General features: G+C 37.6%; 3 protein-coding genes across 6 annotated transcripts in view; 1 reads left to right on the forward strand and 2 right to left on the reverse strand.

The window, feature by feature from the left end:
• The window catches only part of slc12a2 (solute carrier family 12 member 2), a 53,014-nt gene extending 48,187 nt beyond the window's left edge, over positions 1-4,827 (reverse strand). The window contains exon 1 of one of the 2 annotated variants that reach the window (XM_065240411.1): positions 3,937-4,827. In XM_065240411.1, coding sequence (XP_065096483.1) covers positions 3,937-4,443 — 507 coding nt within the window. In that variant the 5' untranslated portion in view covers positions 4,444-4,827. The remainder of the gene's footprint in view (positions 1-3,936) is intronic. The other variant, XM_065240410.2, reaches the window with a different exon arrangement.
• A 5,280-nt stretch (positions 4,828-10,107) lies between these two features.
• Positions 10,108-15,594, reverse strand: ctxn3 (cortexin 3). The gene is made up of 2 exons (XM_065240409.2): positions 15,359-15,594; positions 10,108-12,996 (listed from the first exon to the last, which is right to left on the reverse strand). Exons 1-2 carry the CDS (start codon positions 15,387-15,389, stop codon positions 12,680-12,682), a joined length of 348 nt encoding a protein of 115 aa, XP_065096481.1. The 5' UTR covers positions 15,390-15,594; the 3' UTR covers positions 10,108-12,679.
• Positions 15,595-17,003: 1,409 nt separating this feature from the next.
• Positions 17,004-24,195, forward strand: prrc1 (proline-rich coiled-coil 1). 3 transcript variants are annotated; one of them, XM_065240407.2, is made up of 9 exons: positions 17,004-17,157; positions 18,550-18,652; positions 18,759-19,133; positions 19,208-19,350; positions 19,424-19,526; positions 19,629-19,792; positions 21,634-21,737; positions 23,176-23,278; positions 23,564-24,195. In XM_065240407.2, the coding sequence occupies exons 2-9, from the start codon at positions 18,562-18,564 to the stop codon at positions 23,771-23,773; spliced, it is 1,293 nt and encodes a 430-aa protein (XP_065096479.1). In that variant the 5' UTR covers positions 17,004-17,157; positions 18,550-18,561; the 3' UTR covers positions 23,774-24,195. The 3 variants fall into 3 exon arrangements, with proteins under 3 accessions (XP_065096479.1, XP_065096480.1, XP_073672395.1); XM_065240408.2 differs by having other exon boundaries at positions 17,012-17,157; positions 18,555-18,652; XM_073816294.1 differs by having other exon boundaries at positions 17,034-17,157; positions 18,529-18,652.
• The last annotated feature ends 1,681 nt before the right edge of the window (positions 24,196-25,876 follow it).

A 25,876-nucleotide genomic window follows, 5' to 3' on the forward strand; every position in this document is an offset into this window, starting at 1 on the left:
CGATACATACATTTTTTATATTTTTGAACGATGCCACACATTAAATGTCGATATGGGGTACCTTTATTTTGACACTCTTTCCATCCTCGTTCCTTGACGTAAAGTCCAACTACTCCTTTCCGCCAAAGGGCGCATTTTCATTTATTTTCGTCTGCTAGTGTCAGCAAGTTTATTTTTTTCTGAAACAAGAGATTGTCACTATTGCACATTTTGGCAGAAAGTACTCAAAGAATTTGACTTTTGCCATCGTAAGCTTGATTTTGTGTGACATTGTTCCCTTGCTATTATTTTTCTATATTTAAAAAAAGTTTATTTTTTATTAGTTTGTTGTTGAGAATGTCTCAATTGGGACAGAGATTTTGCCAATTTATTTAAACGTTCATGTTATATATGTTATATATATAAACGTAACAGCTTAACTAGCCCTGTAACATAAATAACAATAAATTAATCAAACCGCATCGAATCGTAATTGTATCAAAGAAGTGTTGATGTATCTGCAAATATCGCATCGCTGGTGGAGGAAATCGATATGGTTTTGTATCGCAATGAAATGTCTGATTTACACCCCTAACTTACAATGATTTGATTTGAGTGTTGTGTGGTGGTGTGAGAGTCAATGGGAAATGTTTTCTTGACAAGTTTATACTCGTCATGAAAGACTTAAAAAAATTCACAAAAGAGTTTCGGCTCAGGACACTCCGAGATCATCTCTATAGCTCTCACCATAATAATCTTATATTGTCATGGTGTAAGCTATAGAGAGGAGTATAAATAGTGTAAATCTTGGCTTTTAACCATGAAATAACTCAATCATATGACAAGATGTGTCTGTTTACAGGAACTCTTGAGGGAATTTGATTATCACATGAATGATAAACTTCAGTAGCTCTCAAAGGTCATAGATGTCCTACAGATAACACGTCCATTATGATCACCATTATAAACATGATGTCCAGGCAGCATCTCCTCTCAGAAACAATAAAGTACTGGGATGTTTAGGGTGTTTTTTGAGATGTTACTTCTACTACTAAATTGAAAGCTTGTATATTCACAGATCAAAAGGGCCCTGAAGAGAGAAAGTTTGATTTAACTGAGACGCTTCAAATCTTCTCATCCTGTTACAGAGCAGTCAATGTAAATCTCTACATCTGTTTCAGCTCAACAGTAATACATCACCGGTCAGCGTTATTGTTTGCCTTGGTCAATGTCACGTGACCGGACCCATTCGTCCATCAATCCGGTGTTCTTCATACAGGAAACACTCAATATTTCTGAAGAGCGAGATATATACGTATGACATAACACATCTGATCTAATGGAATGAAATCCACGTGAGCGCCACAGCGGCAATGAAAACTAATTGGCTCAAACATCAATATTTGTTTCAACTTCAGTTCAACATCCAATAAAAGGTTTTCCATTCAGTCATAGATTTCTGCTACAGTAGCTTCCTCTCTAATAGGAAAAAAAGGAGTTTTAACCCCTGAAGCATGACAACCGTGTACAACGTTCATGACTAAACTAGTTCTAGACTTACGTAACACAGATCAACCTTGTTTAGTAACACGCAAATCTGTCATCTGAACCCTTCCAAAAGAGTAGTGTGAGAAAACACCAGAAATCATTTCATTTCTGCACAAACACGCATTCAGCTGGACAGGACTGAACACATGACAAATCAATTCATGGATGAAAAACAAAGAAGAGAACATGGTAAAGTCTGTAAACCTAACTTAATTTACCAATCAATTAAAAAAAGCACTTCTATCACATCATCAGTGTGTGCAGTAGCAGGACACTTTGTGTTATAGGCCTAACCTAACCTAACTAATAGTGATGCTTAGCAAACAGCCCTGGATAAACAACTCATTGTCAGCTGTCAAAGCCTTTTGTAATACATACAAATAACAACAATGGGAAGTGCATTGAGAACTGTATGTCTTTAGGCTTCTCATTCTACCTACATTTCAACTGATAACAAAAGACAGACAGGACTCTTTCTAATCTAACTTCTGTTAAATATAATGTGCTTTACTTTAACTCAGAGAAGTTCTTGAGTTCAGTTTGGCACGAGCATGCACCTCAAATGAGTGGAAATTACACTTAAGCCTTTGTGCGTCATAAACCATCACAAAGAGGCTTTTCTTCAACTTGGCACCAAAGTTTGTTACAAATGCACTTAACTAGATAAACTGCCAAGTAATAATGGCCGGTGTCGTCAGAGACCTGAACCGACATGCTTCTGGCTAAAACCGATCCTGAACTAACTAGTGCAACTCATACTGGTAAACGGCAAGTGTGTTACCATCAGAATAATACCTGCAGTGTTTATACTGACATCGTATAGTATAGCGCATTGTAAACTAACCCAACACTCAGCACATTAAAAACTAACTCAACGCTACTTCTGTGTGAGTGTAAACAGCCTGCATGTTTTCACAACACTGAACTACACATACATTGATACAGTCAAACATTCATGTGTTCAGATACCCATAACCACTCATGTGCACTGCACATTACACAGTCACCACATCATCACATCTGCAGTTGATCACATCACACCATCATCACATCTAGAGCAGATCACATCACACTATTATCACATGTGGCTGATCACATCACACTATCATCAGATCTAGAGCAGATCACATCACACCATTATCACATGTGGCTGATCACACAATCATCACATCTAGAGCAGATCACATCACACTATTATCACATGTGGCTGATCACATCACACTATCATCACATCTAGAGCAGATCACATCACACCATTATCACATATGTGGCTGATCACACTATCATCACATCTAGAGCAGATCGCATCACACCATTATCACATGTGGCTAATCACACTATCATCACATCTACAGCAGATCACATCAGTCACACGTGACTTTCATCACATCTAGAGCAGATCACATCACACCATTATCACATATGTGGCTGATTGATTACACTATCATCACATCTACAGCAGATCACATTACATCTGCAGATCACATTACAACCTCAACACATGCATGGCTGATCACATCACAGATCACACTATCATCACATCTACAGCAGATCACATCACACATGACCATCACATCTACTCCAAATCACATCTCATGTGACACTCATTACAACTGCAGCAGATCACATTGCAACCTCATTACATCTGTGGCTGATCACATCACACTACCATCACATCTACGGCAGATCACATCACACAATTATCACATATGTGGCTGATGATCACATCACACTATCATCATATCTGCAGCAGATCACATTGCACCCTCATCACATCTGTGACTGGTCACATCACACAATCATCACATCTACAGCGGATCACTTAACACATAACCATCACATCTACTGCAAATTACATCATATGTGACACTCATCACATCTGCAGCAGATAACATTGCAACCTCATTACATATGTGGCTAATCACATCACACTACCATCACATCTACGGCAGATCACATCACCTTGACTATCATAACATTACAGCAGATCACATAACTTACAGCAGATCACATAACACGTGACCATCACATCTACAGTAGATCACATCACACCATTATCACATCTGTGACTGATCACATCACACTATTATCACATCTACAGCAGATCACATCACACCTGAACCTTATCACTTCTGTTGCATTACTATGGCACATTTCCAAAACAGCACTGTAGTACTATGTTCTTTAGTAAAGTTCATTACTAAGCTATTATCTCGTATGTATTCGTAACTTACATACATACAGCTCTTGTCTAGGAAGAGACCTGTACTAAACAGCTAGTCTGCACTACAAAAAACACTACTACTAGTGTACCAGTATAAGTGCACTACTAAACAGCTCGTGTCCAGTATTTAAGTACACAATGAATCAGTTAGTGTGGAGTGTGTGTTTGAGTAGTGTGTTGTGTACCTTGTCCAGTTCATCGTGTAGTTCGGACAGGGTGGGTCTGATGAGTTTCTCGCCCAGCGGTGCGGCGGTCTGCCGGTAGAAGTCGATGTTGGGCACAGCGTCGATGGTGTTGTGACCGAAGGTACGGAGGTAGTATGTGTTAGTGTGGGTGTCGTAGTGATGATGATGCTGGCCGCCGGTAGACGAATGCAGGCTGCCCTCGCTCATCACCGTGTCCCCGTTCTGGGCGATCTCCGCAGGCGCCGCGTCCGGACTCGAGGCCGCAAAGTTCACCACCCGAAACCGGCCTTTGGCTTCCTCTCCGCCGGACCCAGACTCCCGCTGCGGCTCGGGCGCGTAATCGGGCGGGGACGAGTCGGGAGAAGCGTGCCCGTCCCCGGCAGTCTCTGACACCAGATCTACCTGAAAGCGGCTCAGACTCGGCGTCGGACCGGCGGGTTTGAGCGCGTCCGGTTCGGGTAGCAGTAGCTGGCCGCTCCTGGCGGCGGGTGGAGGAGACGCCGACATGACGAAAGTCAAAACTCACGCTGCGTGATGAAAGTCAACACACTGATGCTGCAGGAAGACAGAAATAACGCGCCGTTCGTTCCTCCTAACCCGCAGCGCAAGGCGCACATGCGGATGCAAATAAAGAACCCGCGCGCCCCCGGAACACAACTCCCCGCGAGGTCTCGCGCGCTTGATGTGAAGACGCTCCGGTGGATGTTCGCGCTCACGATGATGTCTCAGTGTCCGTTAATCGAGCTTCGCGTGGATGATAATGGTGATGCTGCCGCGACCTTGCCGCAACTCCTCCTCTCGTCCGCGCGAGTCTCGCCGCCTATTATACGCGCACTGCAGCAGCACCAGTTCACAGCGATGCTGGGCGGTCTCGCGATAGGAGAGGATCTCGCGAGATTTACGGAGTACGGGGTGGAGACTACAGGAGAAGCAACACACATACATATTGGTGAAAAGTTTATTCTGATGAATACAAAAGAATATATTTTGATAAATGATGGCAAGCAGCTGATTATAACCATTGACTTCCATAGTAGGAAAACAAATATAATGGAATTCAATGTTGGGGAAGCTACTTTGAAACTGTAGTTAGATAAGCTACAAGCTAATTATCAGTAAAAGTAGTTCAACTCAATATAATTGTTAATGAAGATTTTTTTATGGAACAGATTTATGGTTTAATGTAATACAATTATGAATTCAGTATTGTTTACGTTTGTGAACACACAATACACAAATATTTATCTCAAACTGAGAGTCTGAAAAATTGCCAATGAATATACATAAAATAATGAAATATAGAGCAGAAAAACATTTTAAATTACTTAGAAACACTATCTTTATAATAATAATTATGAATCATTGTTAATAATTATTAGACACAAACAGGTAAATAATTAAAGGAGCATTTCACCCGTGGAAACATTAATCTTTATTAAAAGTGAATCATATTTGTAGTTGAAATGTAACATAAATTTCAAATTTGGTGCCTATTTTACCGAGAAAAGTAGGTTTGTAGTCTCACCCCCTCTACAAAGATATATGACTTCCTTCTTTCAGTGATGCAAAATGATGATTTTTACATCATTGAAAGAAGGAAGTGCAACACTGAAATCCATTATTTCTCCCGTCTCAGGGGAAACTGAGGAAATGATGCACAACCATTCAAAAACATGACTGGGTTTCTAACTATACACATCTTAATGCAAATGGGTGAAGTGTCCCTTTAAATCATGTGGTTTGATAAACGTATAATATACAGTGGATATAAAAACACCCCTGTTAAAATTGCAGGTTTTTGTTTTTTATAAAATGAAACCAAGATGAATCATGTCAGAACCTGTACTGTCTTTATTGTGAAATTGCAACCTATTTCTTAAAGTGAATTACAACAGGAATAATTTACATGATAAAATGAAAAAAAGTAAAATAACCTGATTGCATAAGTGTGCACACCCTTTTACAATAGTGATCGTGGCAGTGTTCAGAAGAAACCAATCACATTTAGACTTAAGTTAAATATGAAGTAGTACATACTTGTCATCAATTCAAATTACTTTTTAACTATTAATGAAGTTTGCCTGGTCCTAAATGATCATCATCCAACTGAAAAAGCCATTGGCTGTATAGAGCTTACTCAGCACGAACATGATCCCATTGTTGAAAAATATCAATCAACAGAGGGTTACAAAACATTTCCAAGACACTGAATATACCATGGAGTACTGTAAAAACAATAATCAACAAGTGGAGAAAATATGGCACAACATTGACATTACTAAGAACAGGGCATCCACCTAAAATTTCTGAGAAAACCAGGGAAAAAATGGTAAGGGGGGCTGCCAAGAGGCCTATAGCAACATTAAAATAATCGTAACAATATCTGGCAAGTACTGGTTGCTCCCTACATGTGACAAAAATCTCCTGAATTCTTCATGTTTGGGCTGTTAGCATTTTGTAACCAAAAATATTATCAAATCCATCTAAAGTTTGTAAAAACAAAAATTTCTATATCCCAAATCCATGTGGAATAATGTATTATAGTCCATTGAGACCAAAGTTTAACTTGGGCCATTATACAAAAATATATATTTAGTGCAATAAAACCCACAGCACATCACCAAATGAACATCATGCCCACAGTAAAGCATGAAGGTGACAGCATCAGGTGACAGGTGTCCTCCTTCTTTGATCTGATTGGTCATCTCAGATATGTCAATACAACTTGCATTTGATTTTTTCTAAAGCTTTAAATATAGAGTATTGGTGTTATACAGCCCTATATCATCAAGGCTGTGATTAGGCCAGAGGCACGAGGATGCAGGAGGTAATGATATTGAGCAATATCACATGACTCGTGAGCGATATTGCAAAAAAGTTTGAAAAAAGAAAAGTAGAAAACAACAACGGAGTTATTAAAAAAGCCTCTTTGTTGGGGAACTACTCTCTTCCGCCATAGATTTGAAGGCCAGACTGACAGGTAACCCTTTCACCTGTTTGTTTTTAATGGCAAAAAATCAATTTTACTTGTAACGAAGTAATATTTGAGCTGTAGTATCTGTACGTTTAGTAAAGGAGTTATGTTCACCTCTGGTCACATGACTTATTCTAATGGATAGTCAAATCACTCATACTTGTTTTTTAAAAATGTGGACATGAGAATGAACAAATCTCCAGAGATTCAAATAAAAGATATTTTATACTGAAGAATGATGATAATGATGTCAAAGGTCCTCTTTGAATGTTTCTTCTTCTTCTTCAGTACCTGCAGATGTTTGGATGTGTTGTGTTGTGATGTGTTGTGTGTATTGACCCCTGGCTTGTGTTCCTATTACTTAGATCACAAACGTTTGTATTACTATCTTAATTTAGAAGTTCAGGAAGTGCAATCTGTTCTTCTGTCTAATCTTTTATAGTCAAAGCAATGTTTATGTCTGTGTTCAGCAAAAGCGATACTTCAAAGAGTTTGTATTAATAATCATGTAATAATGTGTTACTGTGAGCAGAAGATACATAAAACACCAGCAGTGTGCATGAACAACATTAAGTCATGTTAAAGCTCGAAGTCTTAAATGTCCAGCGAAAGATGTTTCCGTATGCCTGAGCATTTCAACTGTATGCAAAAAGACACATGCACGTGTTGACCTATAGTGTCCTACGAGCTGTAACAGCAGTGGACTGGAATTTATGAGGTCTGGCAGGGTTGACAGCCCGCTGGTAAAGTTAACATTGAAATGCAAATGCAGGCAGGGCTTTGAATGAATCAATAAAGCTCTTGGGCTGAAGTGATTAGCAAAAGATTTCTCTTGTCACAAATTGTTGTTCTGCACTGTGTCATGTTTAACTGCATCACAAGCATTAAATAGTGTGTGATATATAGCAGTCATTAGGGGAGGGCTGTAAATTTCAGACTGATTGGCGGCAGGCTGAACCTTGGTGACACATTTAGGGTCTCCATCTTAAATTCAGTGGGACCACCAACCAGGGTTGACACACCTGTACCGTATAATACAAGAGATTGTCATGATTCTGCTCTCTTGTCCTTGTTTTAGTCTAGTCTTGAGGCAGGATCATGACAGGCCTATGTTTTGTGTGGCAGCACATGGCCTCTTGTTTGGGCTGTCTCTCTTCTCATGACCCCGCCCCCTCATCTCCTCATTATTGTTTGATTCATGTCACCTGTTCTCCTCTTGATCTGCGCCACTATTTAGTGCCCTTGTGTTTGCTGTCCTGTGCTTGTTCGTTTTGTAAAATTCTTAGTAAACTTCCTGTCTTCGGGTTTGTTGTAAGAATGGTTTTGTCAAGTGAATCTATGTTTAAGTCAAGTTTATTGTTATAGTCCTAAGATATTCTAGTCTGTTTGATGTTTTATTAATATAGTCTTGTTGTTTTGCCCCCTTGTGGGTTTTTGTTTTCTTGTTAAGTGTTCAATGAAGGTCTTGTGTTCATCCGCCACCTGCATCTGGGTTCTATCCTTGAACATTCCTTACTTATTCATTTAGCTGACCCTTTCTTCCTGACAGAGATAATGCCATAAATCTGTGACCTGCAGTGAATCAGAAAATATACACTGATGTGCACTTTACCATCTCATTACTTTGGGTTGACCGGTAGTTTAACAATCAATGGTAAAGCTGAAAATCACCGCTCTCTGAGCTTTAAAGTGAAAACGGTCTTGAGTTTAAAAAAACATCTCTTAAAGTATCAATGATCAGAACAAGAACATGTCTGAGACTGATCCTGAATCAGCTCTACAAACACAAACAACACAGCAGCCTATCTACATAAAGATGCATAAACTCCTGATGTCTTTGGATAACAAAGTAAAGCTTTAATAAAATTGGTTCTTATTTACATATATAACAAAACACAAAAACTCCCCTTATGAAAATTAACCATGGTTTTATTACAGTTAAGACCAAAAAACCATTGTTATTGTAGGAAAACTATTGTACCACAAAATCTGGTTCAGCCCCAACTGATTTGCTAATAGTAATCAATAGCCTAATCAATAGTTACTACACTTTTATCACAAAAAAAAACCCATGGTTTATTTTCTTAAGGGTCTCGTTAATTGTCCAGGTAACATCAGGTGGATGTAAACTTTTGAACTTGGTTATGTTTAGAAATTCTCTTATTATTCTGTATTGTGAACATTGCTGATGCACTGTATAACAAATGCAGCATTTTTGTCGAATCAACATATATTTCAATGTTATTTAACTTAACAAATTAAGTTAAACAATTTCAACTTGTTTTTATAAATTATGTCAACTTTTTTAAGTAAATTTTAAATTAGTAGGTTGAAGAGTGGAATATTGTGGAATAAATTGAATAATGAGTTAAAGCAATGTACAAACATATTACATTTTAAAAAGATTACATTTCAGAGGTATAAAGAAACATAGTGTTAATAATAATTTGAGTTTATATGGAATAACTTATATTTGTATAAATAATTGTATGTATGTTTAATATATGTATGTGAGTAGAACTTTTGAATATGGAGATTTATAGATTATAAATTTAATCATTGAGTAAAGTAGGGGTTTAAAGGGGTAGGAGTACATAAGTTTTACTTCTTCCTACTTTCTTTTGTAAATGAATGTAAATTGAGTTGTTTTATATCTTTGTCACGGGAAAAAAAGTTTTTATTTTGTTGTTAACATGTGTTTTGTTTTTTCTATTATTTATATTTTGTAATTGCATTTACATGTTCAAAAAAAAAAAAAAAATAATAATAAAAACTAATAAGAGCCTTTCAAAACCAAATTGTTTTTAACTTCATGCTGCATTTTTTACAGTGTTTGAAATAATTTGTTTTTACAGATTCTGCAAGAACTTTTTATCACTACTGTTGATTTTAGCTATATAAATGCCATTTATTTATTTCATCTGATAGCAAATGCAAACATTTAAAAGTGTTTAATCTAGTGAATTAATTGATTGTATTTAATGTGTCTGTTAATGTAATAATGTCTTTGTGTGATGATCAAGCATATACCAGAATAAAAGCTGTAAAACAGTATCAGTTTAGATGAATAAAGCTTGATAATATGTTAATAATATGACTGATGAAGACAAAAGATATTTTGAATGAATAAAGAAATATAGACACACTGATGTCATAGTAAGGAGGCAGTACATGACATTTGTATTGATTGGAAATGTTTTATTATTCATGTAAAACATCATCTCATCACTCTTGTGAGCGCAGTACAGTACAGTATGTCCTCTATTACATTCCAGATGTTGTTTTTATAACAGTATGAAGGTCTGATTGATCTAAGGGTCCTTTATCATGAATAAATAAACACACAGACAACAGCAGATCCTCAACACACACACGCATGAGCACTGATCATCATCATCATCATCATCATAAACAAAAATAACACAGCAATGATGAATTAGTGCAAAAAAGTAAATGACATAAGAAACAGAGCATTTCAGTATTACACAATCATTATCAAAAGTCATCTGATTGATCCTCATCAGTTGTTAAAGTGAATCAGACGTGTCATGTAAAATCTTTCACTTCATGATCCTTCATCTGATGGCAGATTCAAACAACAGCCTGTTAGTAAATCACTTCATTCATTGTGCTGAGGCTGAACGCATTCATCCACGTGTCTGTGAATGATGCCAATAATACAGTCAGAGCTCATCTAATAGATCATATTATTTTAAAGGGGACATATCATGACAAATCTGACTATGTTTAAGTGCTATAATTGGGTCCCCAGTGCTTCTATTAACCTTGAAAATGTAAAAAAAAATTAACCCAGTAACTTAGTTTTGGTAAACCATTCTTTGCAAGCATGTGAAAAAATGGCGCATTGAAATTGGGCTCCCCTTGTGATGTCAGAAGGGGATCTTACTATAATAATAACCACCCCTTAAGGGCTTGTTATAGTTTTGCGAAGGTCCTACGGCATAACCGCGACATAACCGTAGGTTCCGCGTCAGTTTTTATTTATACTTTTGCGGTGTTGTCCATATCGACGTGCAAACACGCGGGCAGACCGCTGGTAGGCAGTATCCACGCGTGTAACCACAGTAGCAGCCCAACCTCAAAGAAGAAGAAGCTTGGCAAGTTAACCCACAAACGAAGAAGAAATAGAAACTTGTTGTGTATGATTTGAGAAGACCAGCAATGATGGAAGTAAATAAACAATGACTTTTGTTGCAGCTTGAGTTAAATCACTCCTCAACTTGGGTCATCTTTGTTTTCACTGTCGCAAACGAAAATACCTATGACGCAGTTTTTTACCTGACGGGAGGGGTTTTGGTGGACCAATCACAGCGATTGCGGTCCGCATAGAACTAACGCGCTGTAAAAAAAATTTGTGAGGTGCACGCCAGGCTACTTTAATCTGCACTATTCAACCACAGCACTGCATTGTAGGCAAAGAGAGAGAGAGAGAGAAAATGATTGACAGTACAATTGAGTTTTAATTTCAACAAACCACCATTATGGTGATCAGTGTTTGCACTTCATCAGCTCATTTGCATTTAAAAGGACACAACCAAAAACGGCACATTACACCTTGCTGCTATTTTAACATGTTATAATAAATTATCTGTGGGGTATTTTGAGCAAAAACTTCACATAAGAACTCTGTCGACACCAAAGACTTATTTGACATCTAAAAAAATCTCAAAATATGACCCCTTTAATACATTTTTATCATTTAAAATCCTGTTTAAAGACTAAAGACTACAGTAGCTCTCTATAATGAAGCATGTAAACTTGGACAGTGGACATTTTAAAGCTATTTAATACTAAGCATTATCAATGTTTATGAAGTGCTTAGAAATGCTTTTATAAAGAGATTTGTACTTGGCAGTTAACAACAGCACATATGAGGAATCAAGGGTTATGTTTTTTGTGGAAATAGAAAAGAAGGCTACCCTGTCTCGCTCACATCCCAAACCTAATAAAAAGCCTGGGATCGATTCAATCTATAAGAAGACTATTTCATTGAAACAACACCTTGTATATGTGGATGGCAGTGAGCACAGCGTGTGTAGGTTTGTTGGCAGGTGTGTGTACAGCGGGTAAAATAAATATCGAACACGTCACCCTTTTTCTCAGTTAACAAATTTCTAAAAGTGCTATTGATATGAAATATTCACCAGATGTTGGTAACAACCCATGCAATCCACACATTCAGAGAAATCAAACCATAGATGAACATTAATTAATTTATGTGTAATCATGGAAGATGGCTTTCAGATTCTCTCCAATTGAGAGTTTCCCTGGCTGTGTTTTTGGGGTATGTTTTACCCATCATGAGATGTTTCTTGGTAATAAAAACACAGTTTTATAGGCCATTGATTGGGACTGATCCAACTGTTGTTATTTGCGCTAAAAAGGGGCAGGATTGCTTTTTTATTACTGACTGTCCTGGCTTCCATGCCTTTTGCACCTCCTTTTCTTCATGGGTAAAATACTTTTCCCTCTGTCATTTAACATGATAACACATAATTTAATTTATGGACGTCCATGGTTTAAATGTATTTGGAAATATATTTACAAAAAAATGGTGACGTGTTCAATACTTATTTTACTGGCTCTATTTGTACACGTGTGTGTTATTCACTAGTATGAGCTAAGCTGCGGTCAACTTGTTTGTGTGCACGATCATTGTATTCTAGCGTCATGTTTCGTGTATAACTTTGGGACCATTTTTTTTGGTATTCACATGCACCAATGACAGCATTATGGCACGTATGCCGTTTACGCCAGCGTGTTATCAAACTGTCCCTTTTCCAGACCGTCCAGACCGTCGGCCCAGGTGGAGGTGGGCATGCTGCGGTACGGGTCCAACAGAATGCGGAAGCAGCGGACGATCAGCATACAGAGGAAGACAAAGAGGAAGATGACAAAGGCAAAGGTGGTCTTCTGTTCAAGGGTCATGCCAGCGCCCGCCGTCTGGATGGAGGAGGTGAACGACTCAGCCTCCATCAGCCAGGAGAAGTGCATCGGCTCGTCCAACAGCAGACGCTCGCGCATCATGACGCACAGGAGCCCGACATCTTCCACGAGGACCTCATCTGTACACACACAGGTATAGTTTTGGTTTGAACAATAGGGCATACACACCAAACGCGAATTCAACAGTTTGCTTGAGTAGATTACATACAAAGTCAATGCAAAGAAGATGCGAATAGACACAAGCTCCCGTGGGGCTATGCAGATGATGCAAACGCCTCAAACACATCTTCGCACAAGTTGAAAATATTCAACTCAAGCAAAAAATTGGCATGACACGAAGTTAAATGCCCCAAGTAATCTAGAGTGATTAATGCAATGTTTCGCATTTGGTGTGTACGCAGCATAAGTGTTAACTGTACTTATATTTTACATTATTTGCGTATTATTACAAATTTATTATGTAATGTCAAACTTTTTTCTTCCTTTAAGGGCTATTTCTATTTAACATGGAAAGGTATGTCTAGTTTAATAGTTATTCCTCATAGTAATTGCCTTCATGTTTGATTTCATTTTATAAGATTATAATTTTTTTATGGGACAATAAAATGTGCAATAAAACTATATCATTAAATACTATATCATACAGCTCATTAATATTGTAAGAAAAAACTGAAATGTTTTTTTTGTGGGTACTACACAATATCTTGTAGTCTTCTACTATCTTTTAAACATTTCACAAAAATGTTAACCATTGTAAATATTCATTTTTTAACGCATCCATAACGGATTATCTTGCAATAATTTTGATTAGTTTGTTTGGGAGAATATCTGTATGATTTTTAAAACATAGAAAGCAGACTGACTGACTGACAGTGTGTGAATGAACTTGAGAATATATTTTCTTGTAAAGACGGTTTCATCGGACGCACGTGCGGTGATGCGATTACTTGTCTGGTTGGAACTTTACTTCCGGTTTCTGTTTGTTTAATGGTCTGACTAGTTGCTAAACTAAACCTTTGAAGAAATACCTCTTCAAAAATAACAATTGTTGTGGTTTCCTAGGTAATCTGCGTATTGTTTGTTTTGCTTGTTATATAAATAAACTACTTTAAAAGGACTTTATTGTTATTTATTCCTAGCGGAGTTTACTGGATGTTACGTGTGTTCCACGAAAGCCGCTTGTTTATGTTGTTACTGCTGAAACCATCTGTGTGATTAATATATCACTGAGCATAGCGCCATCTAGTGCATTGTCATGAATAACACTCACTATCATTATTAATATTACATTAGGGACATCTCAACAATAATTGAACAACTAGAAACATGTATGGCTCTACGTTTGTACAATTATTTATGAAAACAACAATCAGTAAACAGTTGAAATGGTTTGAGATGTTATTGTGCTGCCTTGTTGGAGAAAACCCACAGCTCACCATTTACTTGTGGACACACTTTCTGACATACATCGGCAATAATTTCCCGTCTATGCATTTTATGTCTATGATCCTTAAGACCTTTGTTCAATTATTCAAATGTAATTGTTCAGCGACCCTTCAGATCTGACCACACCTAACCTGTTAAATGTCTTAAAAATAGGCACCAGAGTAATGTTTGTGGTAACCGTGGTACCGTGGCACTATAAATAGCTCATCTGGTGCCCGTCTACAGCTATACACTATTGTTCAATTCTGTTGAGAAACATTATGATTATAAAACAAGAAATGCTATGATGTTAATGATAAAACTTTTGCTTTAAAGGAGTGAACGTTTAAGATGTTTCTGCTGTTACAGTTGACATAAATGAATCCTGTTGATCAGTTACATAAGAGATTATTTCCAGTGAAGGACACTAGCAGGTTTGTGCTCTTAGTGTTTATGACCATTTTCATATTTACATGACTTTCACTTAATCTGTAATGATTAAAACACAAGACAAACTGTGTCTTGATCAAAACAGCTGTCCATCACATATTAATTATGGTCAGACTGCTTGATTTCATTTGTGTGACATTTGTTGTGTTTTCCCTGAGATCCTCAAATCTGATCTGACTCTTATTTCTCCTAATCTGAACTCTGAAACGAACAAGTAGCTGATTTGATGATCAATATTTATGTAAAGCAGAAGGTTTAAACCCTTCATACTGTTGGTATTGAGTAAGCCTGAAACTGCAGAGATTCAACATTCTGATCAATACATCACCTCTCCTCTTATAATAATACAATATTCACATCATCACACTCAAAACTCCATCTGCAAACTGATCTGGTTTTGATTTCACTGAGTTTTGATACTGAAGGTGAAATGTGTGTGTCTGTGTGCGCGTGTGAGAGAGAGAGCCGACACCCTTTTACTGCAGTCAGGTGTTAATACTGTTAGTGATGATCTTTAATCAACAAGTCAAGTGACATATACAGACGTGTGCAGTGCTGAATACCTGAATGACACCTGAGTGCTGAATGATATGTTATGACTCGTACCTTTGTCTCCGTGAAATAATGCGGAATCCATCTCCACAGTTACAGTAAAATCCCGCGGGATTCACCCATGTCACATACACAGACGCGCGCGACACCGACACGATCACGATCGATTCTCATTCACGAGTCATACACCAATACTCACAGATAAATATCCCATTGCGGTAGACGCGCGAACGCGGCGCGTCGGCGCACAATGTCGCGCCTCTCACCTCTGCTATGTGAGTGTGTGTGTGTTTGTGTGTGTGGCGCAGTGATGTTTATTGGTTCCTTAATGACATATTCCTACCGAATCATTTAAAGCAGTGGTTCTTAAACTGGGGTGGCCCCAGTAATGACATTTTACAAAATACATAAATGTATCATGGGGGGGGGGGGGGCGAAAAAGTCAGAACCACTGATTATAGTTATGAGATGAGTTTATAGCTTAATCAGACACACGAATTTTTTTACTGTTACGAATTTTATTAAATATTAATTTTTTTCTTACAACAACAGTGAATGAGTGAATCGTTTTTTAATTTGAAAGTTCAAAGGAATCGATTTGCTAAAATTAGGTTGTCAATGTATGTAAGGCAGTTTTTAAATGTATTCAATTTATTTGCTCTTTTTATTGGCCCATTATGTAGGCTATAGATTGTAAACAACTTTGTGAACAAACAGCTGTAGTAATTGTGTAGATAACATTTGAAGTAAAACAAATACATTTTAAAGAAAAATAAGAGAATTTTTTTTTTTAAATTAAACAAAAATTTAATAAGGGGGGTCTACAATACAATCCTTTCAAAAAAATGAGAATTTAATTCCTGGTAACTTTATGACTTGAACGTACTTTTAATGTTTCAAAATAAATCTTCGTCTGAACCTTAAATGTAATAGGCTTAATCAGAGCACACTTGCATTTATGAACTTACCATATAAAATAATTAGATTAAAAAGAAAATAGGACATATTTATTTGCATTTGAGTTTGGATTTTGGTCCAAATGACAAAATGGGTGCAATACAAATAAAATCCAATAGATGTCAGTATGTTATTGTTCGCTCTACTATGACATGAATTAAAAGCTCGGAAATAAAGTAAAAAAATGAACATCACAATACTTGAAAAGCCGGTGGTATGAAAGTATTGGCAATTTTTATTAAAGACTACAACCTGCTTTTCCCATTATTTTAACACATATTTTCATGATGGGTATAGTTATGTAGTAATGCACTTGAGATTGTTATTAATAATAAATATTATCATTGTTATTGGATGATATTAATGCTATTTGATCATTGTAATATGATTCACAGTTGAGAAACATAAGGTTTAATTCCTGGAGCTACTTGCGGCGCCGCAAGAACCGACAGGCGGATTACGTCATCGTGCCGCGAGGGCGATTCGAAATTACACTTTTCCCTATGATAGAATCGTTCTCGCGTGACTTTGACGTCACCCGCATGTCAGTTCTGGCGCCGCTGCATGAATTCGAACAAGGCTATTGCCTTAATGCAAAAAACGATTCACAATAACTGATTCGCTGAAAAGAGTCTAGACTTTCCAACGCAACAACATTTAAAACTATCCCATCGAGTCGCTGTTTTATTGCGAAATAATAATAAACGTCGCATTTGAACTGAACCATTATCTGATAAAGTAAGACATAACTATAATCTGCTGAACTAAATCGCGCAACTCAACATCAGACGTGGCACTGTGTGATGTCATCAGCGCGCGGCTGCGTCTCTATGATCTAGCGCTTGATTCGGATTTAAACGTTTAAAATCGGTTTGATCTCGAGACGATCGCGTCAGGTAAGAATCACATTTATGAGTAGTTTCTCCATCATCTGTGTTTAATTAACGTTAAGCTATTTGTCTGAGTAAACTCGTCACAACAGATCTTACGAGCGATGAGTGTCGTAAACGTGTTTGATTTAATGTGATTGGCGCTGCTCTCCTGTGTTATGTAAATAATGTCAGAGCTTCTCTTTATTAAATGCATCCGTTATTAATCAATAATAATGGTTCTTGACTGTGTCATTTATCGATCAGTCTATGTTGACTTTATGAAGACGTGTCATGGAAACAGTATTTCATCTTTAAGAAACGCATGCAAGATATTTCAAAGATCAATAACTTGCAAATCCGTTGCTTGTCATATGTAAATTGCATTATAATAATGTTAATGGCAGTAATCTATTAATATGCGTAGAGATAGTACGTTAATATTATTGTCCACGCCCACAATCATTTGTTATGACTGAAGAGCCCGTGATGCACCCGATCTTGTTCCCATCGGAATGTCTGTTCCCTTAAAATCACTACGTCTCGCTTTCCGTACACCCAGCTGTTTATTCTTCTCAATTTTTTATTGTTTAAATTGTTGAACTGTATAAGTTTGCACAATCTATGTATACATGCTAAAAAAAACATGTGCGCTGTCAGCAGAAACGCTTTGCCGTCGACTCGAGGGGAAACAGAAATCCCAGAAGGGAACGGAATAAAAAAAAGAAGGGAAGGGGGAATCGGCTGCTTCACCGGAAACACGTGTGCACTTTTGAGGGAAGAACTGAGCTGATGTAAAGTAAATACAGTGTATGTAACCTGAACGAAGCATAAGCCACGAAAGAACTAGTTAGGGTTATTAAACAACAGTTACCATTACAACACAGTTTTTATATACTCGCTTAATAATCCTTATATTCAGTTTATTTATAATAAAAAGCTTTTATGGTGCAGCTTAAAACATAATTGTGTGTTGCCTCGCCTCTGTGTGTACACAACCACAGGGCAAAGAAGTTACAGGAACCCAATATATATGTCAATAAAATATTAAAGGGGTCATGAACTGTCTTTTGTATTAGTTTGTACTGTTTTTTTTTTAGGTCCAACTATAATGGTATTAAGAGTTTGATATGAAAAACATCATAATTGAGCAGTCATAAGCTATTTTCTGACATGTTTCATCAGGATGCTCTGTTTGAATAGGCGTGGCGGATTGTTGACCGCACTGGTTTGATCTGCTAACAGTTTTGCTAAAGTTTAAAAGGGCAAACTCATACCAGCAAACACAGAACATTCTCTTAACATTAGTTTTTGGTTCCCTTTTGGTTATCTTTGAGAACCAAATAATGTCTTGATTTTAAATCAGTGGTGTTGATGTTCAGTGTCTTCCACATTCAGTTGATTCTTCTTCACCGGCAGGACAGAGTGAAGATGATGGAAGAGAGCGGAATAGAAAGCACACCACCTTCCACCCCTCCACCACCTCCAACATCCACCATCAGTCCTCCATCACTCCCTGCTGGTAAACATCTGAAATTGCTTTCTTCAGGTTGTTGAGTTATGTGCTAATTTACATTTGATCTCACACCGTGACACGCTTAACCTTTCGTTACACTTGTTGTGTTCAGGGATTACCAGCCCTCTGCCTCTACCAACTCCCGCTGGTGTCTCCAATTTTTCTCCAGGAAGTTTTTCCAGCCCTCTTCCTCCAGTGGCTTTGACCTCCACTCTGCCGCCCATGCTGTCATCTGCTCCTCCTCCTATTTTCGGCTCTGTATCGTCTCCTCCGTACGGCAGCCCTATGGCGCCGTTCGCCTCCCCATCCGCTGTTCCTCCGCCCATCTCATCCACCATGCCGGGCTCTGTCCTCTCTGCTCCGCCCATAGGTCCACCCACCACCGGCTTCTCTGTGAACACAGGATATGACATCACTCGTGGCCACGCTGGGCGCACTCCTCAGACGCCACTGATGCCCAGTTTCTCCAGTGCCTCACCGATGCCAGGTAACACCCAGTGCTGCTTAATTTAACAATTGATGATATATATGTGTTTATATATAATAACTGTCTTTGTCTAGGCATTATTAGTAATCCCATGATGCAGCAGCCCATGTCTGGAGGCTTAGACGTCAGCTCTCCCATCACATTTCCTGAGGACACTGAAGACCCTCGAGTGATTCCCGACAACGCTGCTGCTGGAGGATTATGGGGCTTCTTCAAGGTACTGAGAACACTAAATGCACACTTTAATTCATCCATTACATCTCATCACTCTCTTACTCTCATGTTGTCAGGGTGTAGCTGGTAATCCCATGGTAAAGACTGTTCTTGATAAAACCAAACACTCGGTGGAGTCCATGATAACCACGCTGGATCCAGGAATGGCTCCTTACATCAGTGAGTACAGATCTTATGCTCCTGATTAAGTTCATCTGATATTATTAAATCCAATTTCATTTCTGTTTTTTGAATGGTAAATATTGTGGTGGTGTGTGTCAGAGTCTGGTGGAGATGTGGACATTGTGGTAACATCAGATAAGGAGGTGAAGGTGGCAGCAGTGCGCGACGCCTTTCAGGAGGTGTTCGGTTTGGCCATGGTGACCGGAGAGGCCGGTCAGTCTAACATCGCCCCACAGCCTGTAGGATACGCCGCAGGTGTTAAGGTGAATTTCTCTGACTTTTATATCTCATGTTCTGTCTGCTTCTCAATGCTTTTATTGATAATAAACACAATCATTAAATGAGGATAATGAAAGCTCATCATCTATATAAGAGATATTTAAACTGGCATGCTCTGGGGCGGCCCTGGCTTGTTTTTGGCCCATTCTGAATGTGAACGCTGGTTTGGAGACGGCCAGGGATTTTTTAAATGTTGATTTTCAAATTTTTCTTTGGTTCTGTTTCATGTTAAGCTGCTTTGTAACAATAAATGATTGTGAAAAGTGCTATATAAATACATTTGAATTAAATAGTTCATATGAGAGAGACACTTTCATCCAGCCCGTGAGGTGGTTCTTCAATTGAATACATAGCAGTATACAGTAGCGTAACGAGCCAACACCGGGCCCCTAAGCAGGATTATCAAGGCGGGCCTCTACGACAGCACGTGATGACGCAATGTCCACAAGCAGGCTACAATGTATAGGACAGGACAGGATCATAGAGACATGAGATGACTGACAAAATCAGAAATAGACTACGCGCACCACAACAAAAACATAACACTGGTGACGGCGCTCCATAATATATGAAAAACACTGCTCGTGACAGCACTACACACACATACTTCTAGGTCTAAATACATAAAAAAGATGCTCACACACATAATAGGCTATAGTGTCACATTATAACAACATTATAATTTAAACATCTTAAACATGGTTAAATGCTAAAACTAGTTGTTCAGATAGAAAGAGCTTGGAAAAAAAACTTTCAAACGACACAAGTCTATGGGTTCAAGAATAACAAAATACTATTTGAAACTCGAAAATCATCACCTTATTTTGTCCTACTGTTTTCCATTTTGCGGGTGGTAAAACCATGCGCGTCATGATCCTGACAGCCGCGATAGCGGAGATAGTCGCGTATTTACATCATGCCACAGCAGCTCTAAACTTCAGACAAAAACACAGCTCAATCATTACATACGCAGAAAGATCGATCCATACGCTTTAAAATCATTTGTTTACTTACTGCTGCACTTTTGTGCTTTGCTTCAGGTGTCTGGTGTAGTGTTTGAGTTTTTAAAGCATTAATATTTCTTGTTTGTGTTGAGAAACCAAAAGATACAAACCAGCCGATTTCAAAAGTGCACAGAAACTCTGGGCTCTGATTGGTTGGGCTCTACCGCTAGCGGTGATTTCATTGGGCGATGTAACCACACAGTTTGCACGTTGCCAAGCATTGAAAACCCGGGAACAGAGGATAGTGTTGAATATGCGATAGGTCCCCCCAACTGTCAATCAAAATCTTCCAGTCGGGCGGCCCCTGATTGGTCGGGGCAGTATACTATTAGTTTTTTGTTTGTATTATAAATTTCAACTACATTGGTTGCTGTGTTGACATGAAAGACATAAAGTCACAAACTTATGCTGCGCACATCACACGTGAAGCATCTCGTTCCTCGCTTTAGATTACTCGATGGATTTAACTTTTTGTGTCATGCGCATATTATTTCACGTTGCTTTAAGACGCATTTGAGACAAATAGCTTATGTTTTTGCAGCAATCGCATAGCCCAATTCGCATCATTTTCATTGCACCGTGTTTGTTTGTGTCTGTTTACGTTTTTGCATTGACTTTGTATATAGTCTACTCGTGCAAATTGTTACATTCGCGTTTGGTGTGTGTACGCCCCATTTATGTATAGCATAGAAATATTAGCATGTATTTTCAGATATATTGTATACATGTTTTTATATTTCTGTTTATCTAGTTATATGCACAAGGATATTAATACACAGATGATTGCCCACCCCGCTCTTAAACCGTGTGTGTGTTTGTAGGGAGCTCAGGAGAGGATTGACAGTCTGCGGCGTATGGCAGTCATTCATGAGAAGCAGCCTGTCGTCTCAGTGGAAAATTTCATCGCTGAACTTTTTCCAGACAAGTAAGAGAATCAATCCTGTAAACATTATTATTGTGTTTTTTTTTTGCAGTGTGAAATGCAGTTTGCATATAATGTAACAGTTAAACCAAATGAAGAGTTTGGTTCCAAAACGCAATAAATCCATTTTGACAAATTTCGGTAAAAACATGTTTTCTATACCAAGAAAGTGACAAGATTAAAACCACTATTTTCTGTTACAAACTTTCACATAGCATCTTTAGGTTATAAAAACATAAAAAAATCAAATCCATAACTTGATTTTCAAAGATTTATTATAAAAACGAATTATTTTTTCCACAAAATGCCATAAATCGATGACGGTTTTTTTCACAATTCTATGAATCTATTCAATCAATGTATAAATGTGCATTCATCTTTGCCATGTTATATTCATTTAGTTGAACAGTTGTACACACTGATTAAAAAACATTAATGGCATTAATCAAAACACTTACTTTGTCATATTAGGAACACTGTCATTGCTGCGCGGTTATACTTGACGTCGTCGCTTAACATTTTTCACAGCGATTAGCTGTGATTCTCGTTGACTTTGAGTAAAATTATGGAAAGTTTTTCATTAGATCCCCTGGGGTCAATGTGTTAGCACGAGTGAAGCTAGATGCTGTCGGGAGAACAAGTGATCATCTCCCGAGTGCCTCTTGGATTATTAGATGTTGATGGCTTACGTTTCTTTCCCGTCACAGAAAACCACCACAGGTTTATCAATGCTATTTTGTTTTTGTTTGTTTTTTGATCACGAAGTACAAAGTAGATGAGGAAAACTAGGACTCTGTGTACTCAACGCGCCACCATTGTTTGTTTACATTGCTGTTAGACATCAGATTCAGAGCGATGATCAAAACATACACCAAGTATGGTATTTTTTTATTAGTTGATGCTTCAGATCAGATTTTTATAAGTTGGGTAAGAGCACCATCTAGTAGATAGTAGCTGAATTATAGATGACCGTAAAAACTCGTCAGGAAAGCGTTATTGACAAGCAAATGTTTTCTCTTAATTGACAAGATTACTCGTCAATGGCGGGGAAAGAGTTAATAAATATGTAGTATAGTAGTCCTAACAAGCATTTGAAGTGTTATAAAAAATTAAACTCAGTTTTTAGCAGGTAGATCTTGTCAGGTTTATCTTTTGAAAATTAGATCACCACATGCTTACGTTTAGGCTGAAGTTCTACTATTGACGTTACAGTTACGTTTTGTAGGTCCATACTGAAAAAAAACACAAACTTACCACTCAGAAACGTCCATTAACAACAACAAACAATTTAACATCAATGCATTCTTTGGCACCTTTAAGTCAACACAATAAATCACATGCTGTTAAAAGCGAGTAGATTAACATCTTACCTTAAACCAATCTAGTCCTAGAGCAAGTGATGTTCATGTTGTGTACGTCTGTGTCTGTGTGTTTGTCTCAGGTGGTTTGACATCGGCTGTCTGATCTTAGATGACCCTGGAAATGGAGTTCACATTGAAACCTTCACTCAGGCAACACCTATAGCTCTGGATTATGTTCAGCAGGTAAAGACTCAAACCATTCATTTATTCATTCATTCATCAGTTTGCTTTAGTGCCTTCAGAAAATCATATCCATCAGCAGTGAGCAGTTCATAATGAATGAGCTTTTGTGTCTGCAGTACAGAACTGTCATGTGGCGCTATGACTATAAGTGAATATTGTCACGTTGATGCGTTCAGTTCAGGACTGAAATGTACACAACTTTCTTTTCATAGCCAAAAGTAATCATTGACATGCCCTTTAACTACAACTTAAGATATTTGTTAAATGTGTGTTGTGTGTCTGTAGGCTCAATCCCTCACTCCTCCAGACTATAACCTGCGCTGGTCCGGTCTGATGGTGACGGTCGGAGAGGTTCTGGAGAGAAACGTGCCCAACGTCACCCGCACAGATTGGCATCGTGCCTTCACCGGCATGTCCCGCAGACAGATGATCTACTCTGCTGCTAAAGCTTTGGCTGGCATGTACAAACAGCGCCTGCCCTCCAGGACGCTGTAACAAGAGTTTTCCTGGACTCTGATTTCATCCTAACACATACAGATACAGGCCTAAACTGACTCCACATGACAAAAATGAGGCTTTTAGATGACAAACAGGAGACTTGGCTTTATTTCTGCTCCTACTTTGAACTAAACTAGGTTACAGGGATCATTTAATATCTTTCAATTTTTTAAGTTATTGTTTGAATCAGAAGAGTTTTAGCCTTCTATTAAGATTATGATGTTTAGTTGATGTTAAAGGTGTGCAGTAAGTGGTTTATGTGAAACAGCTTTTACAATATGCTTGATTGCACACACACACACACACACCCTTCCAGTTATAATCTTCAAACTTTTTAATTTGTGTTGTAATATATCAGCCATCTCTTATTCTACAAATTTCCCTTTTTCTCTCCAATCATAAGCATATATGCACCCTAATGCTGTCGATTTGTGGATTGGCAGTTTTTTACAGCCATGACACAATCCCCACCCTCTGCACATACACAGACACACACAGGCATCCAGCAAATGATCACAAAATTGTTGACAATTAAAATCAACACCTAAACCAACAGAATTTCACATAAATCTCTTCCCACACCTTTAAAGGGATAGTTCACCCAAAAATAAAATTTTTGTCATAATTTACTCACTGTCATGTTGTTACAAACCCGCATAAATTTCTTGGTTCTGATGAACACAAAGGAAGATATTTTGAGAAATGTTTGTAACCAAACCGTTCGTGGACCCCATTCACTTCCATAGTAGGGAAAAAGAATACTATGGAAGTAAATGGGGTCCACAAACGGTTTGATCACAAACATTTATCAAAATATCTTCCTTTGAACAAAGAAATTTATACGGGTTTGTAACAACATGAAAGTGAGTAAATGATGACAGAATTTTCATTTTTGGGTGAACTATCCCTTTTATAATTGAACACTTTATTTTCTTAAGCCCAGTCTGTATGATATAAATATATGACATTGAAAGCACATCATCAGAAATCACACAAACTTTTTCTGGATTTTTAGGACAAGTCTTTTGTTCTTAAAGATTAATGTGCATCCTAAGGTTTGACTCATTCTGTAATATGTTTACATTTCAAATGAAGAGTCAGACAATTGCAAATCCCTTTTGTATTTGGAGGTTTTTTTAAAAATGAAGAGTTGAAATGTATATGAACGTTTCCATTATGACCTAGTTTCACAGACAAGGCTTAGCTAAAACCTGTACCTAGGCCTTAGTTAAATGAAAATGTTTATAAACATTATAAAAGATTTTATTTTTATTTGAGACTTGTGTTTTAGTCTAGTCTTAAGCCTTGTCAGTGAAACCAGAGGTTTATCTCTTAGGTGTTTGGATCTAATTTTATAGGAGTTTTTGTTTTCAGACTTAATATCAAATGTTTAATGATGATTATGATTTGTTTGTATGTTTATTGTGGTCCAGTTACGTAAGATTATGTTAGTAAAACACTTGAAAAAATGCTGCACATGCTGTAAGTGTTCTTACATATGATGATGATGGATGTGTCGGAGTGACACAGGACATGACACAGACCTGAGGATGATCTCTGACTGAATCCTGATGGTCAAAGCCAAACCTGTTATATGTTCAAAGACTTGAAGAATATTCCACATCAAAGAATGGAAGGTTTTGTCAAATGTACCCCTAACAACTGTGAAAGATTTCATGGCATTTATGCCCGTGCCTTTCACCAGCCGAGAAGTAAAGATCTTTTTTGTTACCCTGCTTGTTGTTTTTTTGTGATTCACCCATCATATTCTATCCAGAAACAAAGTTATTAACATAGTACTTTGATACAATGCTGCATTGTTTAAAAGCAACATCACATAAAACCAAAGAAAACCTGTAAATACTTAATACTTACTTTTTCTATAATTAAGTGCTAAAATTAACTTAAGTGGTTAAGTGCTTCTATTAACCTAGAAAAAAATTTGCTCACACCTACAAAGTGGGAATTTTAACATGCTATAAAAAATATCTAAATAAAGTCCATAATGTGACCCTTTGAAATAGTATATTGAATATGTAGTATTACAAATTTTATTGTCCTTATCGATTATAATCATTAGATTATAAAAAACAGTATATG

This window comes from Paramisgurnus dabryanus, chromosome 11, assembly GCF_030506205.2.
Source record: "Paramisgurnus dabryanus chromosome 11, PD_genome_1.1, whole genome shotgun sequence".
NCBI classification, from domain to species: Eukaryota; Metazoa; Chordata; class Actinopteri; order Cypriniformes; family Cobitidae; genus Paramisgurnus; species Paramisgurnus dabryanus.

What these genes read in the sequence shown, in the direction of transcription:
- ctxn3 (XM_065240409.2), bottom strand. Translation starts at nt 15,389, where the DNA reads ATGGATTCCGCATTATTTCACGGAGACAAAG. An exon ending in ATTATTTCACGGAGACAAAG is followed by an intron (nt 12,997 to 15,358) that starts GTACGAGTCATA and finishes GTGTGTGTACAG; the next exon opens with ATGAGGTCCTCGTGGAAGAT.
- prrc1 (XM_065240407.2), top strand. Translation starts at nt 18,562, where the DNA reads ATGATGGAAGAGAGCGGAATAGAAAGCACACCACCTTCCACCCCTCCA. An exon ending in CAGTGCCTCACCGATGCCAG is followed by an intron (nt 19,134 to 19,207) that starts GTAACACCCAGT and finishes GTCTTTGTCTAG; the next exon opens with GCATTATTAGTAATCCCATG. An exon ending in GATTATGGGGCTTCTTCAAG is followed by an intron (nt 19,351 to 19,423) that starts GTACTGAGAACA and finishes TCATGTTGTCAG; the next exon opens with GGTGTAGCTGGTAATCCCAT.